Source organism: Typopeltis vanoorti, chromosome 14 (genome assembly GCF_054136105.1).
Source record: "Typopeltis vanoorti isolate ZY-2024b chromosome 14, IOZ_Tvanoo_1.0, whole genome shotgun sequence".
NCBI classification, from domain to species: domain Eukaryota; kingdom Metazoa; phylum Arthropoda; class Arachnida; order Uropygi; family Thelyphonidae; genus Typopeltis; species Typopeltis vanoorti.
This window is the reverse complement of record NC_143562.1, coordinates 114,209,376-114,234,561: the sequence shown is the minus strand read 5'-3', so window position 1 is coordinate 114,234,561 and position 25,186 is coordinate 114,209,376. Positions and strand designations below refer to the sequence as shown.

Here is a 25,186-nt window from a genome sequence, read left to right as displayed (position 1 = left end):
CGTAGCTATGCCATTAAACACTAAACACAAGGAAAATCTTACTGAATGGCAAACAATATTACTATTATTATTATTATGTGACACCTCCAAGGAGTCCAAAGACTCGTCGAGGGAGAGTGTGCCAACAGCATCGAATGATTCCAACTACTATCCATGCTCAAACTTGATTAACTTTTTGCGTGAGCCATTAGTAGCAGAGGCTGTACCAATCAACTAACCTTTGCTGGCAAGTAGTAATATGGGCAAGCATCAATGGTAATGGCCAATTAAAGTTACATGTGCATAAAAGTCCTGCAGAAGATCCTACTGAGGAAGTAATAGAGAAATTTGAGTCATTAGAAAAGGCAGTTAAGAAAGTAAAAGTTGGTCTTTGTAGGAGATCTAAACAGTGGAATAGAAAATGAAGACCTGACATACAGAAAATGTGTAGAAAAGAACAAATCCTAATACCATGTTCCAACATAAAGATGTGAACATGAGAGAAGACTAAAGAAATAAGTCTCACTGTTATTGTTGAGCAATATCTTCATGCAGTTTCAAGGACACTAGCGTATATAGGGGATGTGAAAAAGGAAGTGATCACCACTTAGTTTTAAGCAGGATAAAACTGAATAAGAAAACTAGGTTTCAAAAGTAAACAAGGTCAAGCAGTTTTCAGAGATGAACCTGTAGACTCAAATACACAAATATTCAAGAAAAAATTAAAGTTTGAAAAGAAGAACACAACCTTAGTAACTCACTGCCAAGACAATGCCCCAACACTGAATAAAATGAAGTATGCTTCTAATGGACCAGCAAGCTCAGAGCTCCAATTTAATTTTAGCATGAAACATGTAAGGTGAGGTGAAATGTGAAAGCAACTATCCCTAGAGACAAATATCAAGAAATACTCAAGGACAGTTCTATATAATAATGGAGATTATCTTCCCATAAAATCAGTCACAAGCATGGCATGTTTACCAGCACAATAAATGCAACGATAGGCCAATAGTGGGATGACACTATTAAAAAGCTAATATTTTGATTTAAGATAAGCAAAGCTTATTTAAACTAGAATGGAACTGCCCGTCTTTATTCAAAGGCAGTCTACATGTTCATAGGTTATTACAGAATATAAATTATCAAAATGCAAGTTATTTATTTGCATTTTGTAGAAAAACAGAGAAGTTAGAACGTATTTGAATTTTTGGATGATGTAAAGTTTAATGCATGCAGATTTGTTCATCTGGTTTTTAAGGCAATTTTGAAAAAATTCAGAAGCATGACTAAGATGGTGTCTAATCTCTGAAATGCTGGATATGCAAACAAAATGACCTAAAAAAACTAACATGTCTTAAAGAAACTGCTGGATAGAAGGAAGGGTGATTCATTTAGGGATAAAGAACTCTGCAATAAATGAATACAGAAGAAATTCACAGAATGGGAAGGAAGTGAAAACAATCAATCATTAAGTTGTATAAGAAAAAGAGAAGAAAGAAGCAGATGCATTGAAGAGTTAAAAAAACAGTAAATCGGTTTGGAGCATAGTTTAATGAGCAATATGTTTGACAATGATGCCCTTCCACAATGAGTCTCAAATGCATGAAGAAGTGATAATTTGTTAATCTTAAGTGAAATTTATTTCTTAACTTTAAGAATTTTTTTTCTTATTCCACCTATTAAAATTAAATTGAAAAAGAATAAATTATTTTTGATCACCTTTTCTGATCCAGTCTTGATGAGGTATTCCAATAATACTAAAGCTTTATACACATGTTTCCAGTTTTTTCCATGATCATTTAGTCTTTTCCAAATTACTTGCATAATTTCAGAAAATGCAACTACATTATAAGTAAGATCAGCAATTTCACTCATCAGTGTACCAGAAGGTCCCCATGGATCATTTGAAGTGGCTTCCCTTACTTTAATCTGTGCTTCTGAGTAGTTTTTAACTACATTCTTAACATTACGTCGAATTCCATGCACATTAATCATTGTGGTTAACAGGTAATTTTCTTTTAGCTGAAGTTAATTCAGAGTAAATATCAACTCCTCTTCATTCCACCTGATAAAAGTTCTTTGCCATTCAATTTTTGCATCCAAATGACCTATCCTGTAAAGCAAATTTTCAAGAGCAATTTATGATTAACGAAATATTGGTGAAATAATGCAAGCTAGGAATATCATTTTAATATTCATTTTTAATTGGTAATACATGTTTTGATTTTTTAACGATACTTGTGACATGATGATTAGAAATATATACACGTTTACACAAGAATAATGTTTAATTTGCCAAACATTTCGGTCTGAATATTACAGACCATCTTCAGTGGCTACATAGGAATAGTTTTAAAAAAAAACAAGGTGAAATACGAACAATTGATCATTCACACATAGAACGAGCCACGTGATGTCATATTGCTAAGTATTAGAAGAGTAAACATTTTTAAAGTCATAATTAAAGATATTAATTCAGAAATCCATATAATAATCTTAAATAACATTAGACTAATATAGGAAATTTACATTTAAAAAAACAATAAAAAAAAATTAATGTGTTATCCTGATTAAACTTTCCCAAATTTTTGATATAGATATTCTTGTGTAAACGTGTATATATTTCTAATACATGTTTTCATATGCCGTAAGATAATCTTTAAACACTTTTAGACAGGAGATAACTATGTAGTAGGTCTGTAAAGAAACTCAGATTAATCTTGACATACCTAGTATGGCAAGTGCTTTTGAAATGTAATATTCTTTCTTTTCTTTTTAATTCTGTAAATAATTTTAAGCCCAAAACAAATAACAAGTATTCTTTTAAATTACAAGTATGAAAAAAACTACACTCAATGTACCAAGTATCAGAGATATCGGTGATGGGAAGTTGACATGGGCATCCCCTGCGCAGAGTGAAACGTACTGAAACAGAATGCAGATGGTAAATAGGCAGACATCAGGGCTTCCCATCAGTGTATCGCAATCAATGAAAATGGGTAAATGTGATGATGTTAGTGACTTTGAACCTGGACGTATTATCAGAGCAAGACAGATGGGGCATTCTACTGCCCAAGTGGTGAGAACCGTAGGGTTCTCGAGGGCAAGTGGTGGCCGACCACATGCCATCGATGACCAAGGTTAATGCGAACTGTCCAGGCTTGTACAGACCAACTGCAGGCAATAGCAGCACAAATTACATCGTTTCAATGTCAGAGGTCCAAGCAGTGTCATCAAGTGAACGGTATGGCATACCCTGCATACCATCAGCTACGGGAGCTGATGCCCTAATCATGTACCACTGTTCATAACTCATAGCCAGGTATTTCACCTCGCTGGTGTTGTCAGGACCATCAAAACTAGAACTCTGCAGAGTGGACCAGAGTCATGTGGTCTGATGAATCCCATTATCAGTTGTCATGAGCTGATGGGAGGATGTGGTGTAAACAGCATGAAGCCACGGCCCCGTCGTACCAGGTCAACTCTGTTCAAGGAGGTGGTGGCTCTGTGATGGTTTGGGGAGCATTGTCATGTGACACATTAGGTCCCTTAGCATGTCTGGAGAGGTCCTTAAATGCTGCGAGCTACCTGAATGTGCTCGCCAATCATCTGCACACTTTTGTAGCCTTCCTACAGCTGATGGTCTGTTTCGTTAGGACAATGTACTGCCCTACTGGGCCTCAACCAAGCAGGCATGGTCTAAGGAATACTCATCGGAGTTTTGCACCATCCAGTTCCCCCCGTGGTCCCCAGATTTAAATCTGATCGAATCTCTCTGGGATGCCATAAAGTTAGACATCAAATCCATGTAACTGGGACTGTGTCTAAGGTGCAGTTGTGGATGATGGGGCAACAGGCATGGCTAAAATTACCTCTGGCATCTGGTAGAGTCAATGCCTCAGAGAGTACAAGCTGTTATTTGTGATGGAGGAGGAGGACTGACACACTATTAGGTAGGTATCTCTAATGTTTTGTCCATTGAGTTTATAAAGGTGAACTGCAACTTAAGAATCAAAGCAAACTTTCTCAGCATATGTTACTTAAGACATCAAAATACGAAACCTCTCAATTCCAATCTACAATGATTTACAAGCAGTCTTTTTTTGTTTCTTTTATGTTGGATCCATGCATGAGAGGTTGGTTGCACAACTTATAGTACATTAGTATGGGAAGAGAATTTTGGAAAGAAGGAACTTGGTAATACTGGATTTGAAGGACTGTGCACTGTATTCCTTGGAAAACACATGGATGGAAAGGCTGTTCCACAATACAGCAGCAGCAGTAGGAATGATGGAGGAGGAAGAGAAACTTGTTCTATGAGCATGGGCTTAGATTGTGAAAAGATGGTAACTGTGAAGGATTTGGTAGAGAGGGAATTATTGATGATAGTTCCGAACGTTTACCATGGAAATATTTGTAGTATGCAGTAGATACTAAACTGTTTGTCTGAAAGCCAATGGAGTGAGTTGGTGAGAGACGAGTATTTTTAGATGAGTATTTAACTGTGTCGAGTATTTTTAGAAGAGTATTTAACTGTGTCGAGTATTTTTAGAGAGCTCTTAGGGGCACCTCCCAAGATGTGTGAGAGGTACTCGATGGATGGGAAGATTTGTGATTTGTATAAGGTTAATAGCTGTTTGGGGTAAAGTAATATCTTGAATGAAAGAGGAATCATAATTTTTTGGATGCTGAAGAGGAAATGGTTGTAATGTGTTTATGTCAAAAGTCTTGATGTTAAAGTAATCCTATGGAGGGGTGGGGAGGGAGGGAGAGAGAGAGAGACCTCATTCTGCCTAGAGATTTGAATGTTGTCAAAGGTAAGGCTGGAATAATATGCTTTTTTTTTTGTTTGTTTTTTTGTGAGAAATTAGCAGAATGGTGTTTTATAGGCATTGAAATGGATAAGATTATCCAAGCACCATTGAAGAATGGTTTGGAGATCAGAATTCGGGTTTACAGAAATTTGTTGTTTTGAGTTTTCATGGTCTTTTTGGTGAAAGATTTGTCAAGTGAGGATGAGCAATGTAGTGTACTATCATTGGCTAAACTGTGCATTGGATTGTGGTCAACTGGTGGTCATTGATAGAAGAAATAAGGTGAGTGAGAGGACAGAACATTACTAGACCACAGTATTAGTTGCATAGTTAGAAGACAGGGAACTATCAACCATCACACAGAATGTTCCTCCAGTGAAAAAACTGGTGACCCAGTTGCAGAAGTCATGAGACAGTGAAGGAAGTTTATTTAATAAGCCCTTATGCCAGACCTGGTCAAAAGCCTTGGAAATATCTAGTGTTTATCAAGAGGTGTATGATATAGATAAGGAGATCCCCTGCTGAATAGCATTTCAAGATAGCACAGAAGTTGACAGGTGATTATTCTCTCCATTACTTCAGAGAGGACTGAGGTGAAAGACTGGGATAGTTTAATGGTAAGGATCTCTCACCCATCTTGGAAATAGGTTGAACATGGGCTAATTTCCAAGGTGTAGAAAGTAGATGCCAATGGAGTAAGAAGCAACATAGAATAGGAGTCAACTCTGGAGCACAAATCTTCAGGACAATTGGAAGAATGCTGTCAGGGCCAGGGACTTCTTGGTATCTAATTTGGATAGGATTTTTCTGATCACTTCCTGGTGAAAGGTCAGAGGAGGCATTGAGTGCTAGGCATATGGAATGGTCGGGGACATTTACCAAAATCACCTATGCAGTCATCTGAGGAAAAGTATGATCTCAGAAGATTGGCTTTCTCTATGGGTGATGATGCAATATACTCATGCAGGAGCAGTGTTAGAAGTTGTAGCAACTGCTTGTTGCTACAACTTCTAAGTTGTTGTATGATTGGTTCATTTGTACAGCCATGGTGCATCTGTTGGAGAACTAGGACTTACTTAGTGGATGGGAATTGAGCATGGAATGAGGAATAGTTATGGCAACTGCTTTGGCCAGAGACCAAAATGCATGGCTGCCATTTGGGTATGATACAAGTTTCCTGCTTTTGACTCTTTGGAAATTAGATTTTGATTCATTGATAATTTCCTTGCAGCTGTTTCGGGCTTTGGTGTAAACACCGAGAGAAGGCAGAGTTCTTGATGATAGCCAGTTGTGGTATGATTGGTTCATTTGTACAGCCATGGCACATCTGTTGGAGAACTAGGACTTACTTAGTGGATGGGAATTGAGCATGGAATGGGAAATATGTGCTTCCATTTTGGAGAGGACTGCTTCAGTGATGAATTCAGCATAAACACAAGGATGTGGTCTGAATTACTTAAGGAAAATACAACCTTCACAGTATATTTAGAAGGATCCAGAGTACTTGGAGAGTGATTGACTATCTGGTGGTCATGTGAACAATGTACATAAGGTCATTTGTGATGCAAATGGTTCAGAATCTCCACCTGTTTGGTCTATGCAGTTGGAGAAGGAAGGTAAATTGGTACTGAGTACTGAAATCACCAAGGAAAGTAATCTCACTGCTAAGAAAGCTGGATTGCAGGACATCAACTTTCAAAGAGAGGAAATCAAAGAGTTGTAAGTGGTTGGTGGTATTGAGAGAACAATATAGACGGTATATCAAATCTGACAGGGGCAGAGAGATTTTTAGTCAAAGCAGATCTTGCATCAGGAGATTCTAAGTTGAATGCTCTCTGGCATGGTATGTCAGAGTGAATGTATACACAAACACTGCCATCAAGCTAAAAGGAGTCAAAGAGTGTATTTAGGGAAGTTCAGATGAGTAGTGCTTTGATTCTGAAATTTGGGTTTCTGTAAGAAAAAGCAAGTGGGGTTTTGCAGACTGAGGTGGAAGTGAACGCTATTGAGGTTGGAGCAAAGATGACATTTATTTGTGAAGTGGAACTGAAAGTTTCTGTGAGGTTTGGTATTGACAAATTAGGTTACATTCCCTATGCAGTACTTGTACTTTGGTTTCACAAACAAAGATATACTTTTAAATTAGGACTTCACTTAATGTATGCTTCATGTACTGTTACTGTGCATCCATTTCCTATCCATAAAAGGATAGGAATCTACAGTATATCAATATTCTGGATAAGTACGCGAAATATATTCACGTTTGTGACAGACGTGAATATATTTCACACGCGAAAACTTTGTTTTTGCTTCCTTGGGAAAAAGATTAAAACCAAGGATAAAATTTCTTGGAATCTTTAACGTATAATAAACCCAATGTAAAAAACTTTCTACATCTTTCTCTCATCCAGAGATTTTTATTAATAAGGTCAAGCACCTTTTGTCTACTTGTATATGAGATATACATGACTTCTGCATTACTTCAACCTTGGTATCTCTCCCAGATCTGGCTCCCAGTGATGAGACCTTGATAAAGGTCGAAACTGGCCTGGGTAGTGACCCTTTCCATTATGCATTGCATTATACATGTCTGTGAAAGGGGTGTGTGTGCTTTGCATTATGGGATACATACTAAGGAAAGGAATATGAAGTCATTAGCCTCTATATACTAGTAGCTCGGACGTGAATATATTTCACACGCAAGAACTTTGTTTTTGCTTCCTTCGGAAAAGGATTTAAACCAAGTATAAAATTTCTTGGTGTCTTTATGGGCTGAATAAGCTGAGAGTTCTGCTTAAGAGAACATGTTTTCTAATAAGCAAAGATAGGATTTTTCTGATCACTTCCTGGTGAAGGGCCAGAGGAGGCATTGAGTGCTAGACATTTGGAATGGTTGGTAACATTTACCAAAAAATTTACCAAAAAATGATCCCAGGAAATTGGCTTTCTCTATGGTTGATGATGCAATATACCCATTGTGTCATGAGATGTGACACCTAATGGTGTCACATCTCATGACATAAATCATCAACCACCTAAAACTTTTACAAACATTCATACTGCAGAAAGATTGAGATCCATGGCCTAGAGTGAATCATTCCTTACTAACAGTCACGAGTGCTGTAGGGCATTTTCTCAATGTTAATTAACCACTTTTCTATGACACTATCCTAAGACACATTTACAATTCTCTGAAGCTAATTGTTATATTTCTTTTCCTATCTCTCAAGTCATTCACACCTACTATCATAGCAGAAAGAACGTTCTTGCTTTCTGCTCTTCAAGTTTGTTATCCTCTTCATTAATGTCCAAAGAGCAGCAGTGTAATTAGACTCACAGCACCCTTATAGCCAGGGATCCAGAAATAGAACTTAAATCTACTAGCCACATAAACATTTTACTTACCCAAGGTATATTTTGTTTTTTTTTAAATATGATATAACACTATTTTGTCGGTTTAAAATATATGCTATAACACAGCTCACAACAACTCAGTTTGTGTTTTCTTTTTTTATTGTTCATAATGAAGATTTGAATTTATATAAATTATCCATAAACAATAATTGAATAGTAAAGACATAATTAAATACACAAAAACAAGAAAGTAGGTTGCACTTGATGTAGAGCCAGACTCACTTTTCACGATACACTGACACATGATCTGGTCAGACTTGTCTTTGCAAAATAATTGTATTTTTTAAATATGACAGTATTAAAAGCATTTTCATTTATGTAAAATGTTCAAGTATTTAATTACACTAAGCTAATTCATATTGTGAACTGTGAAAATAAGCTTAGAACAGTACTATATTACAACTGCACACATATGTAAGGGAAAAGTGTGAGAAGGATATGTACCAATGTACAACAATTTTTAATTAGATTGTGCCAATTCAATTTTAGTGTTTATAATTACCAGTTTATTTTAAAGCACTTTTTTTTTATTATTGTCTATTACATATGTTGTACTTACTGTATATACTTGTAAGATTAATACTGAACTAAATGAATGCATTGATTTGATTATAAAAGTTATTTATTGGAAATGATAACTAATCTTAGTTTAGTTTGCAAGACTCCTTCCTCAGCCTTCAATGGTAATGGAGCATTAGGTAGTTAAAAAGTCTCCTACATTCAAAGTTAAATATTTCAAAAATCATTAATTTAACAGAAATTTTGATTGATGTGCTTAATGATGAGATTTTCTTATTTTCACATGAATGAGAAGGACTAAACTAAGACAAGTAACTACAATTTAATTTAAATGTATTCATGATATGAAACCTTACTTGTTTTCTCCAGCTCATTTCTCACTTCATTACTAAAACAAAAACTGGAAGTGTGATGCATACCGAAGCAACATAAAAGTATAGTAAAAATCACTATAATACTATAACACTAGAAAAGTTAGGGGGATTTTTTGAACTCCACAGCAGATATTTATTAAGTCTTTCATATAGAAAGAAAGAAAAAAAACGTTTATAAGTTATCAACTGTTATGTTATGACATAGATGATAGGATAACTGTTGGGTAAGGAAGATATGACAGGTTGGGTTTTTAATGACTGCGTTTTCTTAGTCTTTCAGATAGAAAGAAAACTGAAGTTCTGAACCATAAATTTAGAAGATAAAAAGACATAAGAAAGTTAAGATAATTTGTTTAGGTTATGAAAACCAGCAACTAGAACTGTGAGTGCTTTTATGATTCTTTAAAAGGAAAAGCCATAGCGTTTGTATTAAGGATTTCAGAACCAGAAGTTTTATGTCCACTTCTATGGAAATAAACTTCTGTAATAAATTCGTTATACATTGCAAGTTATGTTAATAATATATTTTGAATGCATTTAGAATGAGGCCGAAAATTCTCTCATCTCTGATAACTCACCTGTGGCAAGTGGATTTCTGGAGCCCTGTTTATATAGCACCTATACCTTTTACAGTGTGGCAATTTCGATGATCAGTAAACTATCCTGCAACTAGCACCCTTAGCAACTGCTTCAATACCAAGACATTCCTACATCTCTGCCAAAGAGTATAACTGAGAGAAAAACACCAGAACAGAAAGAGCTGTGATAGCACACAGCAAGCAACCCTTAGGAGTCTGAAATAACCATTTACTGGGGATGTTAAGTAAAACTTATCTCCTACACTATATAAGGGTTCTTTCAGAGTTGATAAGAGCCAAGATAATGAATGCCATGATAAACTATGTGAAGGGAAGGAAAGTCTATTTATTGTGCAGCTTATAAGCATCGCAAGTCTAATAGGAAAATCAAGCTGTATACGAGATTAGCACTGAATGAATCATTTCATCAGAAAATAACATGAGTTAAATGCAGTAGATTAAGAATGTTCCAATGGAAAGATAGAATATTTTATATGAAGAAAAAAAGAATATGGGAAGTGTTGTTAATGACATCAGTGAAAGTGGAATTATCCCCAATCAAACTGGAGAAAGAAGATGTTAACAATAGCAACTGCTTTAATTCTGTTGTCTGTAAGGCTGGAGGCCATCAGGATAATATATTTAGAGGAGATGTTGTTCTATGCCTATGAATATTAAATGAAGAATGAAAATGTTAAGATAAGTACAAAGGGAGTTATTGTTATAGAGAATTTTAATTATGATACAGTAATACCCCTTATCTGTAGGGATACATTCCAAGATCCCCAATGGATGCCTGAAACTGCAGATAGTACCGAGCCTCTCCCCCCCCCCCCCCACACACACAATGTTTTTTCCTATCAAACTTTATCAACCATCAACACCATCATGGCTCAATGATCCTCCTGTGTATCATCAGGAGAATCATCAAGCCATGATGATGTCGATGGTTGGAGATCCTTGATAGTTGAAGGAGTCTTTTTCTGCCAAAACCTTTTGGAAGAATATTGTAATCAGAAGTTGTCTCTTTTTAACTCATGAAAGTGTTGCTGCAGAGGTAATCTCTCAGTGATCCTACAGGTGACTTTAATGCTACGTTTCATCTGAGGATCATATTCCATAACTTTGTCCTTTAATGTCTGTGTAATTTGAAACACTTCGGCAAATTTATGTAATATCCACATTGCTGGTTCTGCTTTAGTTTCTTCCTCTGTAGATGACTCACCAAGTTCTTCCAATTCCTCATTTGTTAACACTTTTCAATGGCCTTTCAATATGTTCTTCCACTTCTTCATCAAGCATGTCAATAAATCCTTCTCCACAAACTTGTCTTGCTGAGTGAATGATTTTCCTAACTTCTCTAATGATCCCTGGGAAGCCTTTGAAATCATTCGCAACTTCATAAGTTCTTCCAGTAGGCATTTACTGTTTCTGGTTTTAATTCATTCATTGCAGTTTTGATGAATGATATTACATCAGCAATAGTAAATGCTTTCAAGCACTGTATCATGTCCAGATTAGGATCTGCATCAACTGCTAATTGAATGGGATCAAATACCAGGCAGGTGTGTATGTGGCCTTGACAAACCGAATTGATGCCCTGGTCAAAGGGGCTGAAGCAATGAGATTGTATTTGGAGGTAAAAAAAATAACCTTGACATTTTCATAGCAAATAGATTCAGGATGGCCAGGTACACTTTATTTTTAAGAGGAATTTAAATTACAACCCTTCTTCTTCCAGGTATTTTTTCACTCCTGAGATGAAGCATTAATGGAACGATTTCATAAACAAGATGGCTGTCACACATGCTATCTGATTATGTTACAGAACACAGGCAGATAATTTTTGTTTTTAAGAGTGCACAGATTCTTCACTCTGTACACTATGCCTCGCTTTACCAGAGTTAATCTGTCTTTCCATGTTTTATGCTCTGGTGTCTCCTTTGCACTTTTATGAATGTAGGTTCTATTGGACATTTTCCAGAAGAGCCTGGTTTCATCGCAACCAAAGACTTGCTTTGGATGGTATTCTTTCTCTTTAATCAACTTCTTCAACTAAGCCAGAAATGTGGCAGCAGCTTCTTCACTGGCAGACGCAGCCTCTCCAGTAATTTTTATATTTTTCAGTCTAAATCTATTCCTGAATCTGTGTAACCATCCCTTACTTGTCATGAATGGCTTAGCGTCACTTGTTTCAGGGGATCCCATCTAAAGTCTTCATATAGGCTCGATGCTTTCTGGTGCAACACATTGCTGTCAATTGGAAGAGACTTTTTCTGTTCATGTCTTTCACCCACAAAAAAGGTTTAATACCTTTTCCATCTTAATTAAGAATTTATCACGCACTGTGGCAGTAACGTTTCCAGTTTGAGGTGCGAAAGCAAAACTAGCATGAATTTCTTTTTATTTCTTCACAATTTCACTAATAGAAAATTTGTGCAAACTCAGCATACTAATAAAAAATTAGCAACCTCAGCATACATTTTTTTTTCTTTTCTTATGAAGTCAAGAACTTTCACCTTTTCACTTAAAGGAAGCACTTTATGGCTTCATTTTGGCATATCCAAATTGCCAGCATTACTACTCCTGCACTTTGGGGCCATTATTAAGTAAAAAAGGATTACTTGATAATAAAATGTTCAATATATTAGATAAATTAGACATAGAAGATCATGTATTTAAGATTATAAAAATGATTTACACCAAACAGAAAATGCAGCTGTTTAACAATGAGACTTCTGTAGTGAAAATAAAAAGAGGAGTTAGACGAGGTTGTATCCTTTCACCAAATCTATTTAATATCTATAGTGAGACAGTGATGAAAAAGATTGAAAAACAAAAAATAGGAATTAGTATCAATGGTATAAAATACAACAATCTTAGATATGCTGATGATACCATTCTAATAGCAGAAAACAAACAAATTAATCAAATTACTGCAGCTACTAATTGAAGAAGGTAAAGAATTTGGATTAGATATAAATGCAAAAAAGACCAAATTTATGAAAATCTCAAAAAAAAAAGCAGATCCGAGCCAGAAATATTCATAAACAATATGAAAATTGAACATACAACATAATACAAATATTTAGGCACCTACTTTACTGCAGATAGAAAGCAAGATAAAGAAATAAAAATAAGAGCAGCCATAGCTAAAGATGCATTCTGGAAAAATAAAGCTCTGCTCAGAAGTTCTGTTAGTATAGAGATAAAGAAAAGAATGATAAGAACATTAGTGTGGCCAATTTTCACATATAGAAGTGAGATCTGGATATTCAAGAAGAGAGTAAGGCAACAGATAATGGCCTTTGAAATGTGGTGGTATAGGAGAGCTCTGAAAATCCCATGGACAGAACATGTGACAAATACAGATGTCCTACAGAGAATGAGAACACAGAGATCTTTATTACAGGAAATGATCCAGAGAAAGATGAGATTGGCAGGACATGTACTGAGAGGTTCAGCAGAACAGAGGATATTAAGTTTTAGAAGGAAAAATTATGGAAAAGGATCAAGAGGCAAAAAACGAAGGACATGGCTTGAAGATATAAGATCATGGACAGGATCACATGGCTATGCAGAAACAAAAAGGAAAGCCACCAACAGAGAGAACTGGAAGGACATGGTGCTGCACCCTCTCACTGAGGAAGCTACATGAAGAAGGATTACTTGAACCACTGCAATACCGCAACAGTCGATCTGACAACTGAGACGGCTACTAAGTGACTAATGGACTGGGCAGGTACAGTACAGTGTGAATATGCTGGACAAAGAGATGATTCATGTCCCAGACAGGGTGGCATGAGATTTCATCACTCAGAACAGCGTGCAATTTAAAACTTATCAACTGTTTATTTCTGGAATTTTCCATTTAATATGGTGACCATTATAGAGCAGTAAGGTGAATAGTGTTGGGAAAGAGCTCCAGAAAAGATAAATGCTACTTTAAGTAATAATTGGAAATACTGCTTGAATTTTTGTGTTGTATCGTTTATTTTTGATAACTTAGTGTGCTTATATGATTTTTGGAGTGATTTCTGTATGATTTAGTAATTGAAATTGCCTTCTTTAAACAGAACACAATGACGGCACTCATGAGGTCAACCACGCGAGCACTGACCAGTGCGATTAGGTGAGTGCAACGAAAATCTAGTGGCATTAATGACATAGACTTTTCAAAAATGGTTCACTGTTATGGGTGTAATATGTATGGCAAAATGTAAGATATGTGTTTGTGGAAAAACTGAACAAGAGAAGAGAAGGTGTGGATTTGTAGAAAGTGCGATATATTATTACACCATGAGTTAACGAATGCGAAACAGACTGAAAAATTAAACGATGCCATAAATGAAACAAACATAAATGAAATGAAAGCTAGTGAAACTGAGGGAGTGAAAAAAACGCAAGAATGTAGAAGCGAAAGTTGGGGATAAGGGAACAAAAGGAAGTATGAATGAGGAAACAAAAGTTGAGACAGAATGAGAGGTAGTGAGACTATGAAAGTGACAGAGTGAAATTGTTAAAATGCAACTGATTTGATGTAATTTGATTAAACAGTTATTGAAAATGAAAACTGAAATGAGGAATATGCAGAGTGATATTAGGCATTTAGTAGTAACTAATAAAAGCATGCAAAAGAATAGAATGAAAGAAACAAAGGTAAAAGAGGTGACGGGTGCTTTCAGGCTAGATGCGTATGGAGATTCCACATAGGATTAGTTAATGAAAGAGTCAATAAGGTCTGCTATCCAGGAGGGAGAATAAGCAAAATAATTCAGGTGTTGGACATGATGAGGAAACGAGCAAAAGAATTACTTGTGGTTGTAGGGACAAATGATTTAAGTGGATATAAGGAGCATGTAAGGGCAAACATCACTAGGTCATTGAGAAGAGCTAAAGATAACAATATAGTGAGGAAAAGTTATCAGCATGTTGCCAAGGTACAACAATGATGAATTGAGACAGAGAACCAGAATCATGAATGGTATGCTAGCGAAGCTGTGTGAAGAGATGGGCATACAATTTGTGGATGTATAGCATGTGTTTGAGAGAAGAATGGAATTATACAGATGTGATGGATTGCATTTGAATGGCTTTGAAGTAAGATGGAAGTGAAGTGTGTGATGCAAGAAGAGATCAAAGAAAAAGATGAAGTGAAAGATCAGGAAAGTGGTATTGAAGAGACAGAAGTGGTGTGAGAGATGAAGAGAGAACAGGAATGAAAGAGGAACAGGGGAAACCGGGTAGCTCGGGTGGATGTTGAAAGTAGCAGTGAATGTATGTATGGAGATGGAGTATACTGCGATGTGAGTGGGGAAGTTGAGACTGAGCGGATGTATGTGGTAAGCAGTGATAAAGGTGATTGGACCAGGGCAAGAGTGGTGGGAAAAATCACAACTAACAAGTGATTGGATAGGACTAGTTATAGACCTAAAAATGAACTGCTGTGTTTCTTTACAAATGCCAGAAATATCAGAAATAAGAGAGAGAGATGAAATGGTTTCACTGATTTATTCGCCACAAAATCACTGGAATAAGTGAAACATGGTTGAATGAAAATGATATATAATATAATATAAAATAGATAATATAAACAGGAATAGAAATGAAAGGATACAGTTTTTTTTTTGTTTGTTTGTTTTTGCTGCTGATGATAGCAGGGGAATGATATCCACATAAGGTAGACATGAAAGAGGAAAATAGTGTAAATGGTTATGAAGCAGTGCATCGATTTTGTAAAGTGGAGGTTGACAGGAACACATATTTAGTTGGATGTTGCTATAGGCCAAGGAATGTAAATGGTCAGCTATCAGCTGACCATTTACATTCATAGTGTAAATGGTTATGAAGCATGTTGAAAATTTATTTATCACTAGGTTAGACTATAATAGATTTAGTTTAATCCTTTATCCCAGTGAGAGCAAACAAAGTTTGCGCCTGAAAATATCTTCAGGACTAAATATAGTGTTGTACTATCTTATCCAGTAAGTAGTGCAACACCAAGGCAACTCGTGGCAAAGGTGGAGCAAGCTACCAGGCACTTCTAACCCAGTATCTCCCATAATGCAAAACACATTTCCTATGTGGATATGTATACTGTTATGCATTAAAGGGATTGGCCATCTACCCAGACTAGTTTCGACCTTTACTGAGGTCTCTTCAGTGGGAGCCAGGCCCAGAGCTGGAGATACCAGGCAGAAGCAGTAGCAAGTCATCTGTGCCTATGGGAGTTGCCAAAAGGTTTATCACCTTTTTTATATACTGTTTTTTTGTATACTGTTATCCCTTTAATGCATAACAGTATACATATCCACATAGGAAATGTGTTTTGCATTATGGGAGATACTGGGTTAGAAGTGCCTGGTAGCTTGCTCCACCTTTGCCACGAGTTGCCTTGGTGTTGCACTACTTACTGGATAAGATAGTACAACACTATATTTAGTCCTGAAGATATTTTCAGGCGCAAACTTTGTTTGCTCTCACTGGGATAAAGGATTAAACTAAATCTATTATAGTCTAACCTAGTGATAAATAAATTTTCAACATCTTTCTCTAAATCCAGAGTAATTTTTAAAAAAGGTGATAAACCTTTTGGCAACTCCCATAGGCACAGATGACTTGCTACTGCTTCTGCCTGGTATCTCCAGCTCTGGGCCTGGCTCCCACTGAAGAGACCTCAATAAAGGTCGAAACTAGTCTGGGTAGATGGCCAATCCCTTTAATGCATAACAGTATACATATCCACATAGGAAATGTGTTTTGCATTATGGGAGATACTGGGTTAGAAGTGCCTGGTAGCTTGCTCCACCTTTGCCACGAGTTGCCTTGGTGTTGCACTACTTACTGGATAAGATAGTACAACACTATATTTAGTCCTGAAGATATTTTCAGGCACAAACTTTGTTTGCTCTCACTGGGATAAAGGATTAAACTAAATCTATTATAGGTTATGAAGCAGTGCATCGATTTTGTAAAGTGGAGGTTGACAGGAACACATATTTAGTTGGATGTTGCTATAGGCCAAGGAATGTAAATGGTGGTTAAGAAAAATGCATAAACAATTTGGATTACTGAACAAAGAAAGAGTAATTATTATGGGTGATTTTAATTATGGTGGTATAGATTGGAATGAAGAGATAGCATATGGGAATAAGAAAAATGAATTTCTAGAGTTCTTCAGAGATAACCATCTCAGACAGCATGTAAAGGAGAACATGCAAAGATCAAGTTTTACATCTGATCATTTCATCAAAGGATGTAATTCTGAGTGGGGTTTTGCACTTTCCTCCAATTGGTGTGAGAGTAATCATGAAGTGATCACCTGGGTTGTGGCTAGCCATAAGCAGACTTCTGTGAGAAAAGGATACATGTGGAATTATAAGGCTGGTGATAATGGCAAGCTTAGAAGACAGCTTAGAGCTATAGCAAGGAATGAGGAGTTGAGCGTAAGGAAATAAATGCTGTTTGGGAACTGACAAAGAAATACATATCAATGTGTGATATGTATTCCAAAGGTAGGTCTAAAACGGATAAAGGAGTAGCTTAAACATGAAATCTGGAAGAAGGTACTTTGGAGATGGTACATAATAAATAAGTAATAATCAGTTACAAGAAGGGTATAAAAACTATAATAAATTTACTTTAATCCTTTATCCAAGTGTGAGTAAACAAAGTTTGCGCCTGAAAGTATCTTCAGGACTGGGGTAACAACACCGGGCAACTCGTTTCAAAGGTGGAGCAAGCTTACTTCACTCCTATCACAGTATCTCCCATAATGCAAAACGCATCTCCTTGCGGATAAACTTTGTTTGCTCACACTTCGATAAAGGTTTAAACTAAATTTATTATAGATATAGGAGAGAATAGCTTAATTTTGAGTGAGCAGGAGGTATTTGAGGAAATAAATGTCTCAATGTCAATAAGGTGACAGGATTTGATGACATATCACCACATGCCTTAAGGGAATGTTTCAGGGAACTGGCAGTAGCATCGGCATACCTGTTTAATAAGTCTTACAACAGCAGAGGTTCCAAGGGAGCGGAAAGAAGGTAAAATTGTTCCACTGCATAAGGCTGTGGCTACAAATTATAGGCCAAGTATATCTGGTGTTGTGGTGAAGGTACTAGAGTATACCTTCACTACAGTATGGTAACAAGTAGGATACAGAAATGGGTTGATAACAGCAGTATTTTCTATGGTTATCAGCATGGGTTTGTTAAAGGGAGATCGTGTTTTACTAACTTACTTATTACTATAACAAGGTGACAAATACCTTACACAGGGGAGAATACAGTGATTTACATGGATTTTGCAAAGGCTTTTGATAGACTGCCCCACAACAAGCTGTTAAATAAATTGAAAAAGATGGGATTGGATAACAGACTTCTGAGATGTATCAGTGACTGGCTGTCAAATAGGTAGAAGGTAATATATGGAGAGGTCATGGGCGTATATTACATGTCAGCTAGTTGTGTAGTGCACACCCACAGAATAGCAATATCACAGATATCTTTTGCATTTATTCTTGTTAAAGACTCCATTCATTGTTTCCTGGCTCTAGTAATTATTAAAATTAAACACAATATACCAATGCTTCATGAAGAGGACACTTTTTGATGCACAGATATTACATCACATTCATATTAAACTTAGGTATGCAGTCACAAATATGGATACCTTTGAGTCCTTTGAAAAAGTATGTAGATGGCATAGTACTCAAATTCTTAGCATTCAAGTGGTTTTAAATCACCAAGAGGGTGAGACAGGGTGTGCACTGAGAGAATCTATCTATCCCAATGGCTTTAACAGGCCTTTAAGGCCCACAACCGTCCAAGCATGCTTGGATTTCGTAACCGAAATACGAGGATAGAATGGTCACTCCTATGCCTCAAGGTATTCTTGGCTGTATCTCTGTGTGTTCACGGGGCCAGTTTGCCTGCTTGCGTGATGAAAAACACCAGATAAACTGGCGGAAAAAAACCCTACTGCCCGCGCCCAAGACCGGCTAACTTGGCTATGGCTGAGGAAGATCCTTCAGCTCCTCACGTCTCCGACAGGAATCGAACCTAGGACACTCCTTCCCCAGGCATATGGTTGCGAAGCGCAAAGCCACTAGGCTAACCGCGCATTAGCCTAGTGGCTTTGCGCTAGTGGCTTTTAACTGTACTGAGAGAATAACACCCAGAAATTAGTGGCTGTGATTGGTTATTGCATCAACCAATACATTTGAATGTTGTCATTTGTCAAGAGTTGCTGTTTTTGATTTCTGAGCTTCATCTGTTTTAAGTGCATGAAGTGTAAACTGACTTGTTTAGGACAGGGATATTGACAAGTTTTTAATACATAATTTTCTTAAATAATTTATAATTTGTTTACCTATATTTACAATGGGAAACAGCAGTGACGATCTTCTGATTGTCTGTTTTCTGCCAGAGCATTTGCAGATTGCATGATTATAGTCAAAGGAGGTTGGAACTTGTATATAAATAAGTAAAACAAGTTATTTCAGCCTTTCTTTGGTTCAATCCAGAAAAATAATAATTTCCCAAGTAATTACTTTTTCCAATTTCTGTATGTATTGTATGGCTGTTTTAAAAATCGCATCAAAATTCAAATTATCCGTGTCTTACTCTAGTATTTGCCAGTGATAATCTAATCTCAACAAGAAGCATAAACCCTTTGTGCTTCTCGTATAAACAGAGTGCATAAAGCATGGCTATTGTTCATGTAACCCTTATGCTTTCTATATTTAAAATTACATTAACTGATAAATTATTCAAAGTTATTCTACATTTAATTGCATTGGAGCAATTAAGATGAGCATAGATGTGCAATGCACTCTTCAAACTTTCATACATCAATAAAAAGGTAATCACACAGTCAAATTGCCATGAATTTTGTAACACGAGTTGCATAAGCCACACGACAGCACACCCAACCAAAATGAACACGCAATGCCACTGATGGGGGTGTTGTATCCCAAACAAGGAATGTCACTAATGGTGTACCGCAGGGGCCAGTTTTGGGACAATTGTTCAATTTGTATATTATTGATATTGAGATTGGTTTAACCAGTGATATGCAGCTGTTTGCAGATGCTTCAAAACTGGGCAGAGCAATGCAGAACTAAGCAGCTATGGCCTTACAAGAGGACTTGAATAGATTGCATCAATGGGCAGGTATGTGAAACTTTCAGTTCAGTGTCGCAAAGTGTAATGTTTTGATAAGCAACGATGGAATGCAAAGTATACACTTGGTGGAGAAACTTTAAACGAGGTAGAGGAGATGAGAGATCTGGAAGTGGCGGTGAACAAGGACCTGAATTCAGGGATCACATTGCACAAGTTATGAAGATATCACATCAGATAATGGCAATGATGAGGAGGACCCTGACATGCCAAAATAAAGAAGTTATGATGGTGCTGTATAAGGTCTTGATATGGATTATTGTGCACTGGTTTGGTTGCTGAATTTTCATAATGATGAGGATATGTTAGAACGAGTCCAGAAGAATCACAAACGTGGTCAATGGTCTTTGGAATGTGGAGTACGAGGACAGATTGAAAGAATGCAAATTGGAAAGCCTCGTAACTAGGAGGAAGAGGAGGAGGGGGAGGGGAGAAGTACATGATTGAAATGCATAAGTTAATCAGGGATTGTTATCAGGTTGTCCTGGAAGAAATTTTTCATAGAATGGGGAGGGAGGTTGAACAAGAGGCCAATGTTGGAAACCATATAAAGAGGATGTGAACAGAGGAGCGAGGAGTAGATTCTTCGCATGGAGTGTGGTTGGTGAGTGAAATGCATTGCCTGAGTGGGTTGTGAATGTAGACACATTGAATCAGTTTAAGACACATTTGGAAGAGCACCATGTGCAATAGTGTGTAGCTCCCATGATGAGTCTTTGATTCCATGGAGGTCAGATGTTAATAATACTAATAATATTTTTGAACCAGGTTGACTGCAGGAAACTGAAACTGCAGAAAGTAAAACAGTGGATGGTGAGTGGGGGGAAGATTACTGTACTACATATTCAGGATAGAGATTTAGGTTTCAACTTTATCATGAATAAATTCAAATCCAGAATATTGAAGGTGTTTTTCAAGCAAAACAGTTAACATATGCCTTAGACAATTCATATTTTTTCAAATTGGCAAAACACGTTTAAAAAAACAGCAGACTACAGGCTGTCTATCTTACTGAAATAAATAGATTTATCAGAGCTGTTGACTGGCAATAATAGCCTTATAGGACCTAATATTGTGCAAGACTGGATGGAAGAAACAGCAAAAAAAAAAAAGTTTCTAAGAAAACTTTTATATAGTATATGATGGAGAACACAAGAATTAAAATTATGGATTTCACAATGACATTAGAAGTGATGACTGCAAAAGTGTCAGTTCTGATCCTTGTTATGAGAAGTAATTATGAGTCTGACCTTGAGAAGTAGCCAAGCATGAAAGTTTAAAGGCAAGAAAATTGTTTATGAAATACTTAGAAAACATAACTGTGAAAAGCTAGGCAAGAATTATATCAGATATAATTATATGAGAATTACATATGAGAAATCATGTCCAACTCCATTTTGAGTCAATAAGACAAATAAGTAAGAAAAAAAATGAATAAATAAAATAAAGCAAAAACTATCAGTTTACTGAAATAGTTCTGGATATCATGAATGCTGTATACAGGAATGAATGAAATACAATGAGCATAAATAATAATTCATAACATCTAATAATTCAAAACATAACTCCATTCCAAAAGGACTTCGAGGCTCTTAATATTACTGCATTACTACAGGAAGTACACTTATTCCTACATACAGCATTCTCTTAATTATTAATCCTCAAATGAATGGACCTTCATTATTAAAATTAGAGAAACTACTACTAAAACTCCAGTTTAATATAACCCAAAATAATCACCAGATGTTTCAACCTTCAAGTTAAGATCATCATCTGGAGTATACACATAAATATAAAGAAAAAGCTAAGTTGCAATCACATGGTATGTTAATGTTACATTAATTTGGTCAACCATTAAAATTACTGGCCTGACCTTTAGTGGGGGAAAAAACTTCTTTACCACATCAAAGCTAGATTCCTGTTATTATTATCATCATCATCAGTTTAGTTAACAATTTTTTTTTTTTTTTTTTTTTTAAAGATTACATGGTCTTTCCGAGATCCATAAAGCCTGTTTTAAGACCAGTAGCAGATTGCATCGACTTGACAGATAAGATTGATTTAGAGGAAACTTGCCGGCCATTAATCATGATGTAACTTTTTTTATGTAGTACTATTATAACATGTACACCTTGACGTATACTCCCAAGGGTACATGTCAAGAATTGGATGAAGTATTTTTTTTTAATTTTATTTGTTTGTTTTATTTTATTTATTTATTTTATTTTATTTATTTTTGTAATGCAAATTATAAAATAAATGCAAATGTAATGCAGATATGTCCATTCAAATATCGGATGGACAGCATGATAAGCTTTTATATTAATTTAGCAGACCTCTCATACATAAATACATATATTCACATTTACTTGAATTTAGACAAGGAATTCAGTGTCAAATTGTCAGAACCACTGTAAAATGTTACCTGGTGTCAGCATCTTTATTATAAGAGTACTCACATTAAACAGACACAACTTTATACCATTTCTGTGTTCTTAATAATGTTCTGCTCATCTACTCTTTGAAACATCATAATCTACAGAGGACTTTCTATTTAGTTCACAAGATTTTTTTTTTAATCAAGGAAGTTTTAATAAAAATGCTCCAAAGAAATTAGTGCTGTGCATAAACCAATGACAATAATATGTCTGCAAGACCATCAAGATAGTTGATCATAGCTTTTAGATTAAAAACAAAAATCATATTGCTTTAACTTACACATTTCATCCTAACCCCATTTAAGAAGAAACCTTATATTGTAAGAAGCATTAGAAGTGTTTCACAATATGTATGATAAGTATAGATAACCTGGACAGTTATTCTGCAGTGCCTTCAGTATAACTTTTAATATCAGGAACAAAACATGAAAACAATAAGCTGATTAGTGAAAAATCCTTAACTTTTTCTAGAGAAACCAAATGCAATCTGGCATCCTCGTGCTTCAAAAATACTACAACAAAAATGCCCTTACCTTTCATAACACATTCCATAATAATAATAATAAATTTTCACTATGAAAATTTATTATTATTATTATGGAATGTGTTAGCAGAGCTAATCCCCACATTATTAACCACTTAAACAGAATAGGAGTGAAAATTAGCAAAACGAGGGTTCTTTGAAAAGTCAGGGAAAAAGATCTGCAGGTATATTCAAACAGAACATTTATATACAAAAGGTTTACTCTAAGATTACTGCCATTTCTCTGAAAGCAATACTTATTATAAGGAGAAATAGAATCATATAGAAGAATAATGTTAGCACTTCTGCAACAGATTTACGTATGATGTTACCATGTTTATATTTAAAAAATCCTATTTATTATTTAACCTCTGTTATTATATTATATAAACCTTTATTATATTTATTATATAAACTTTTTTAATTTAAATTATTAATTAATTTAATTTAACCTTTATTATATTTATTATATAAACATGTCACCATGTTTATATTTAAAAAATCCTATTTATTATTTAACTTAACATTTCATGTTGTCATACACATTGATCCTTAAGCACCCTGAATGGAAAATTACCATTCCTAAATATCCTTAACAACATCGCTGGAGGATTAGCATTAATGTCTATAGGAAAGCTAGAATATGGCATTAAAAAAAAGGATGAAATCAAATGCAAACAAGAAAATCAAATCCTATTTAATCAGTTCCTTCAAAATGGTTACTCAAAAAAGTACTAAAGAAACTTATTTCCTGACAAACCATCCTATGATAACCCAGAAATTAATTACAACGGTACAGTATCCACACTATACTTTGGCAATGCATCAAGAAAAATAGTCCAAATATTGAAACATCAGAAGTCTTCAAACCAGCAAACATCTTAGAATCTTTCTACATTTTGCTAAAGATAAAGTTCCATTTTATAAACATCTGGGTGTACACAAGATTCCATGGTCTTGCAGAAAGATGTGCATAGGTCAAACTGGGAGAAGTTTCAAAATCTGCAACAAAGAATGTGTATGTGATGTTGAAAATAAAAGGAAAGAAAAAACAAACAAACTTGTAGCACACATCCTCAAAGAACATCGCATGGTAAATTGGCAAAAATTCTCCATGCCCTACTTAGAGTATTACTTCGACAAGTTGTGTAAAGAGTCCTCAGAGGTCATTCATTCAAAAGGCACACTAAATAGAAGCCAAAGGATGATCATTCATGGCATTTGGAAGACATTAATTAATATGTGTAACATTCAAGATTTCACCTATTTCAACAATCATATAAGAACAGAGTTTACACAACAATGTAGCGACTACACATAACGTCTAATGATACTCGTTATTAAACTATCATTCCAGTCTTTTCAATTTATAGATATTAGCAGCTGTTGGAAAACATTATATATATATTTTTCCTCTTGTTTGTTCATTTATTACTTATGTTAAGCAACCTCCTGAAGATGCTGTTAGCCATAGAGACAGTGAAACATGTTAATGAAATACAGCTAATATAAAAAACATACAAGTTAAAACCTGGGTATTTATTATTCATACCTTATATTAGTGAAACTGGATGCACAATTCTAATCCATCAAGAAAAGAACATAAATGAAATATCAAATTTAACAATTTTGGTAAACAGTGCCTCTTGGATCACACTCAACTGATTGGAAAGATACCTGTTCCTTTAATCATACAAAATTTAGTATAAAAGCAAATTTAAGGAGGCCTGTGAAATTTTGATCAAGCATTCTAATCTAAACAATAATGGTGGTCAAAAATCCCAAGAATATGGAATGATTATAAATATTATGAAGTAAATGATTATAAAGGTCCAAAAGATGACATTGTTCCTGGATACAACATTCTGTGCTTAACTCTAAGACTGCTACAACATTCTTTCCATTAAAAAAAAGTAAAATTCAGTATAAAGAAATCTTTAACCTCTTTCACCATGAACTTCCACAGTTGGGTACTGACAACAACACTGTTTCATAACTTATTGAAGTTCAAAGGATACCATAATAGGAGGGATCTTGCTTGGAGAATTGCATTTGGTTGCATTGCAGTCAATACCATCAAATGGAGGTACTTTAATATAAAAAGCTAATAAGCTTCATTTCGGCGATGTAAACATTTAAATTAAGGGGATATTAAATCCCACATTGTTTTAAAACCGAATAAGAAACTCAAAGATTGGAATCAGAGAGTTTCATGCCGAATATAGTAAACTATAAAGTATCGGCGATCACTAGCGTGAGCTAATGCAAGTGACCCTAGTACGTAGTACAATACCGGACAACTCGTAGCAAAGGTGGTCTATATGGTCTATGTGGTCTAAACTATAAAGGATTGCCGATAC

At 35.5% G+C, this 25,186-nt stretch overlaps 1 protein-coding gene across 2 annotated transcripts in view; it reads right to left on the bottom strand.

Annotated features, from left to right (window-relative positions):
* Window positions 1-25,186, bottom strand: part of lqf (epsin homolog lqf) — a 310,461-nt gene that overhangs the window by 248,961 nt on the left and 36,314 nt on the right. Inside the window, exon 2 of one of the 2 annotated variants that reach the window (XM_090403527.1) lies at window positions 1,699-2,092. The exons of the other annotated variant lie outside the window; for it this stretch is intronic. Coding sequence (XP_090259653.1) covers window positions 1,699-1,974 — 276 coding nt within the window. The 5' untranslated portion in view covers window positions 1,975-2,092. The remainder of the gene's footprint in view (window positions 1-1,698; window positions 2,093-25,186) is intronic. 2 annotated transcript variants of the gene reach the window in all.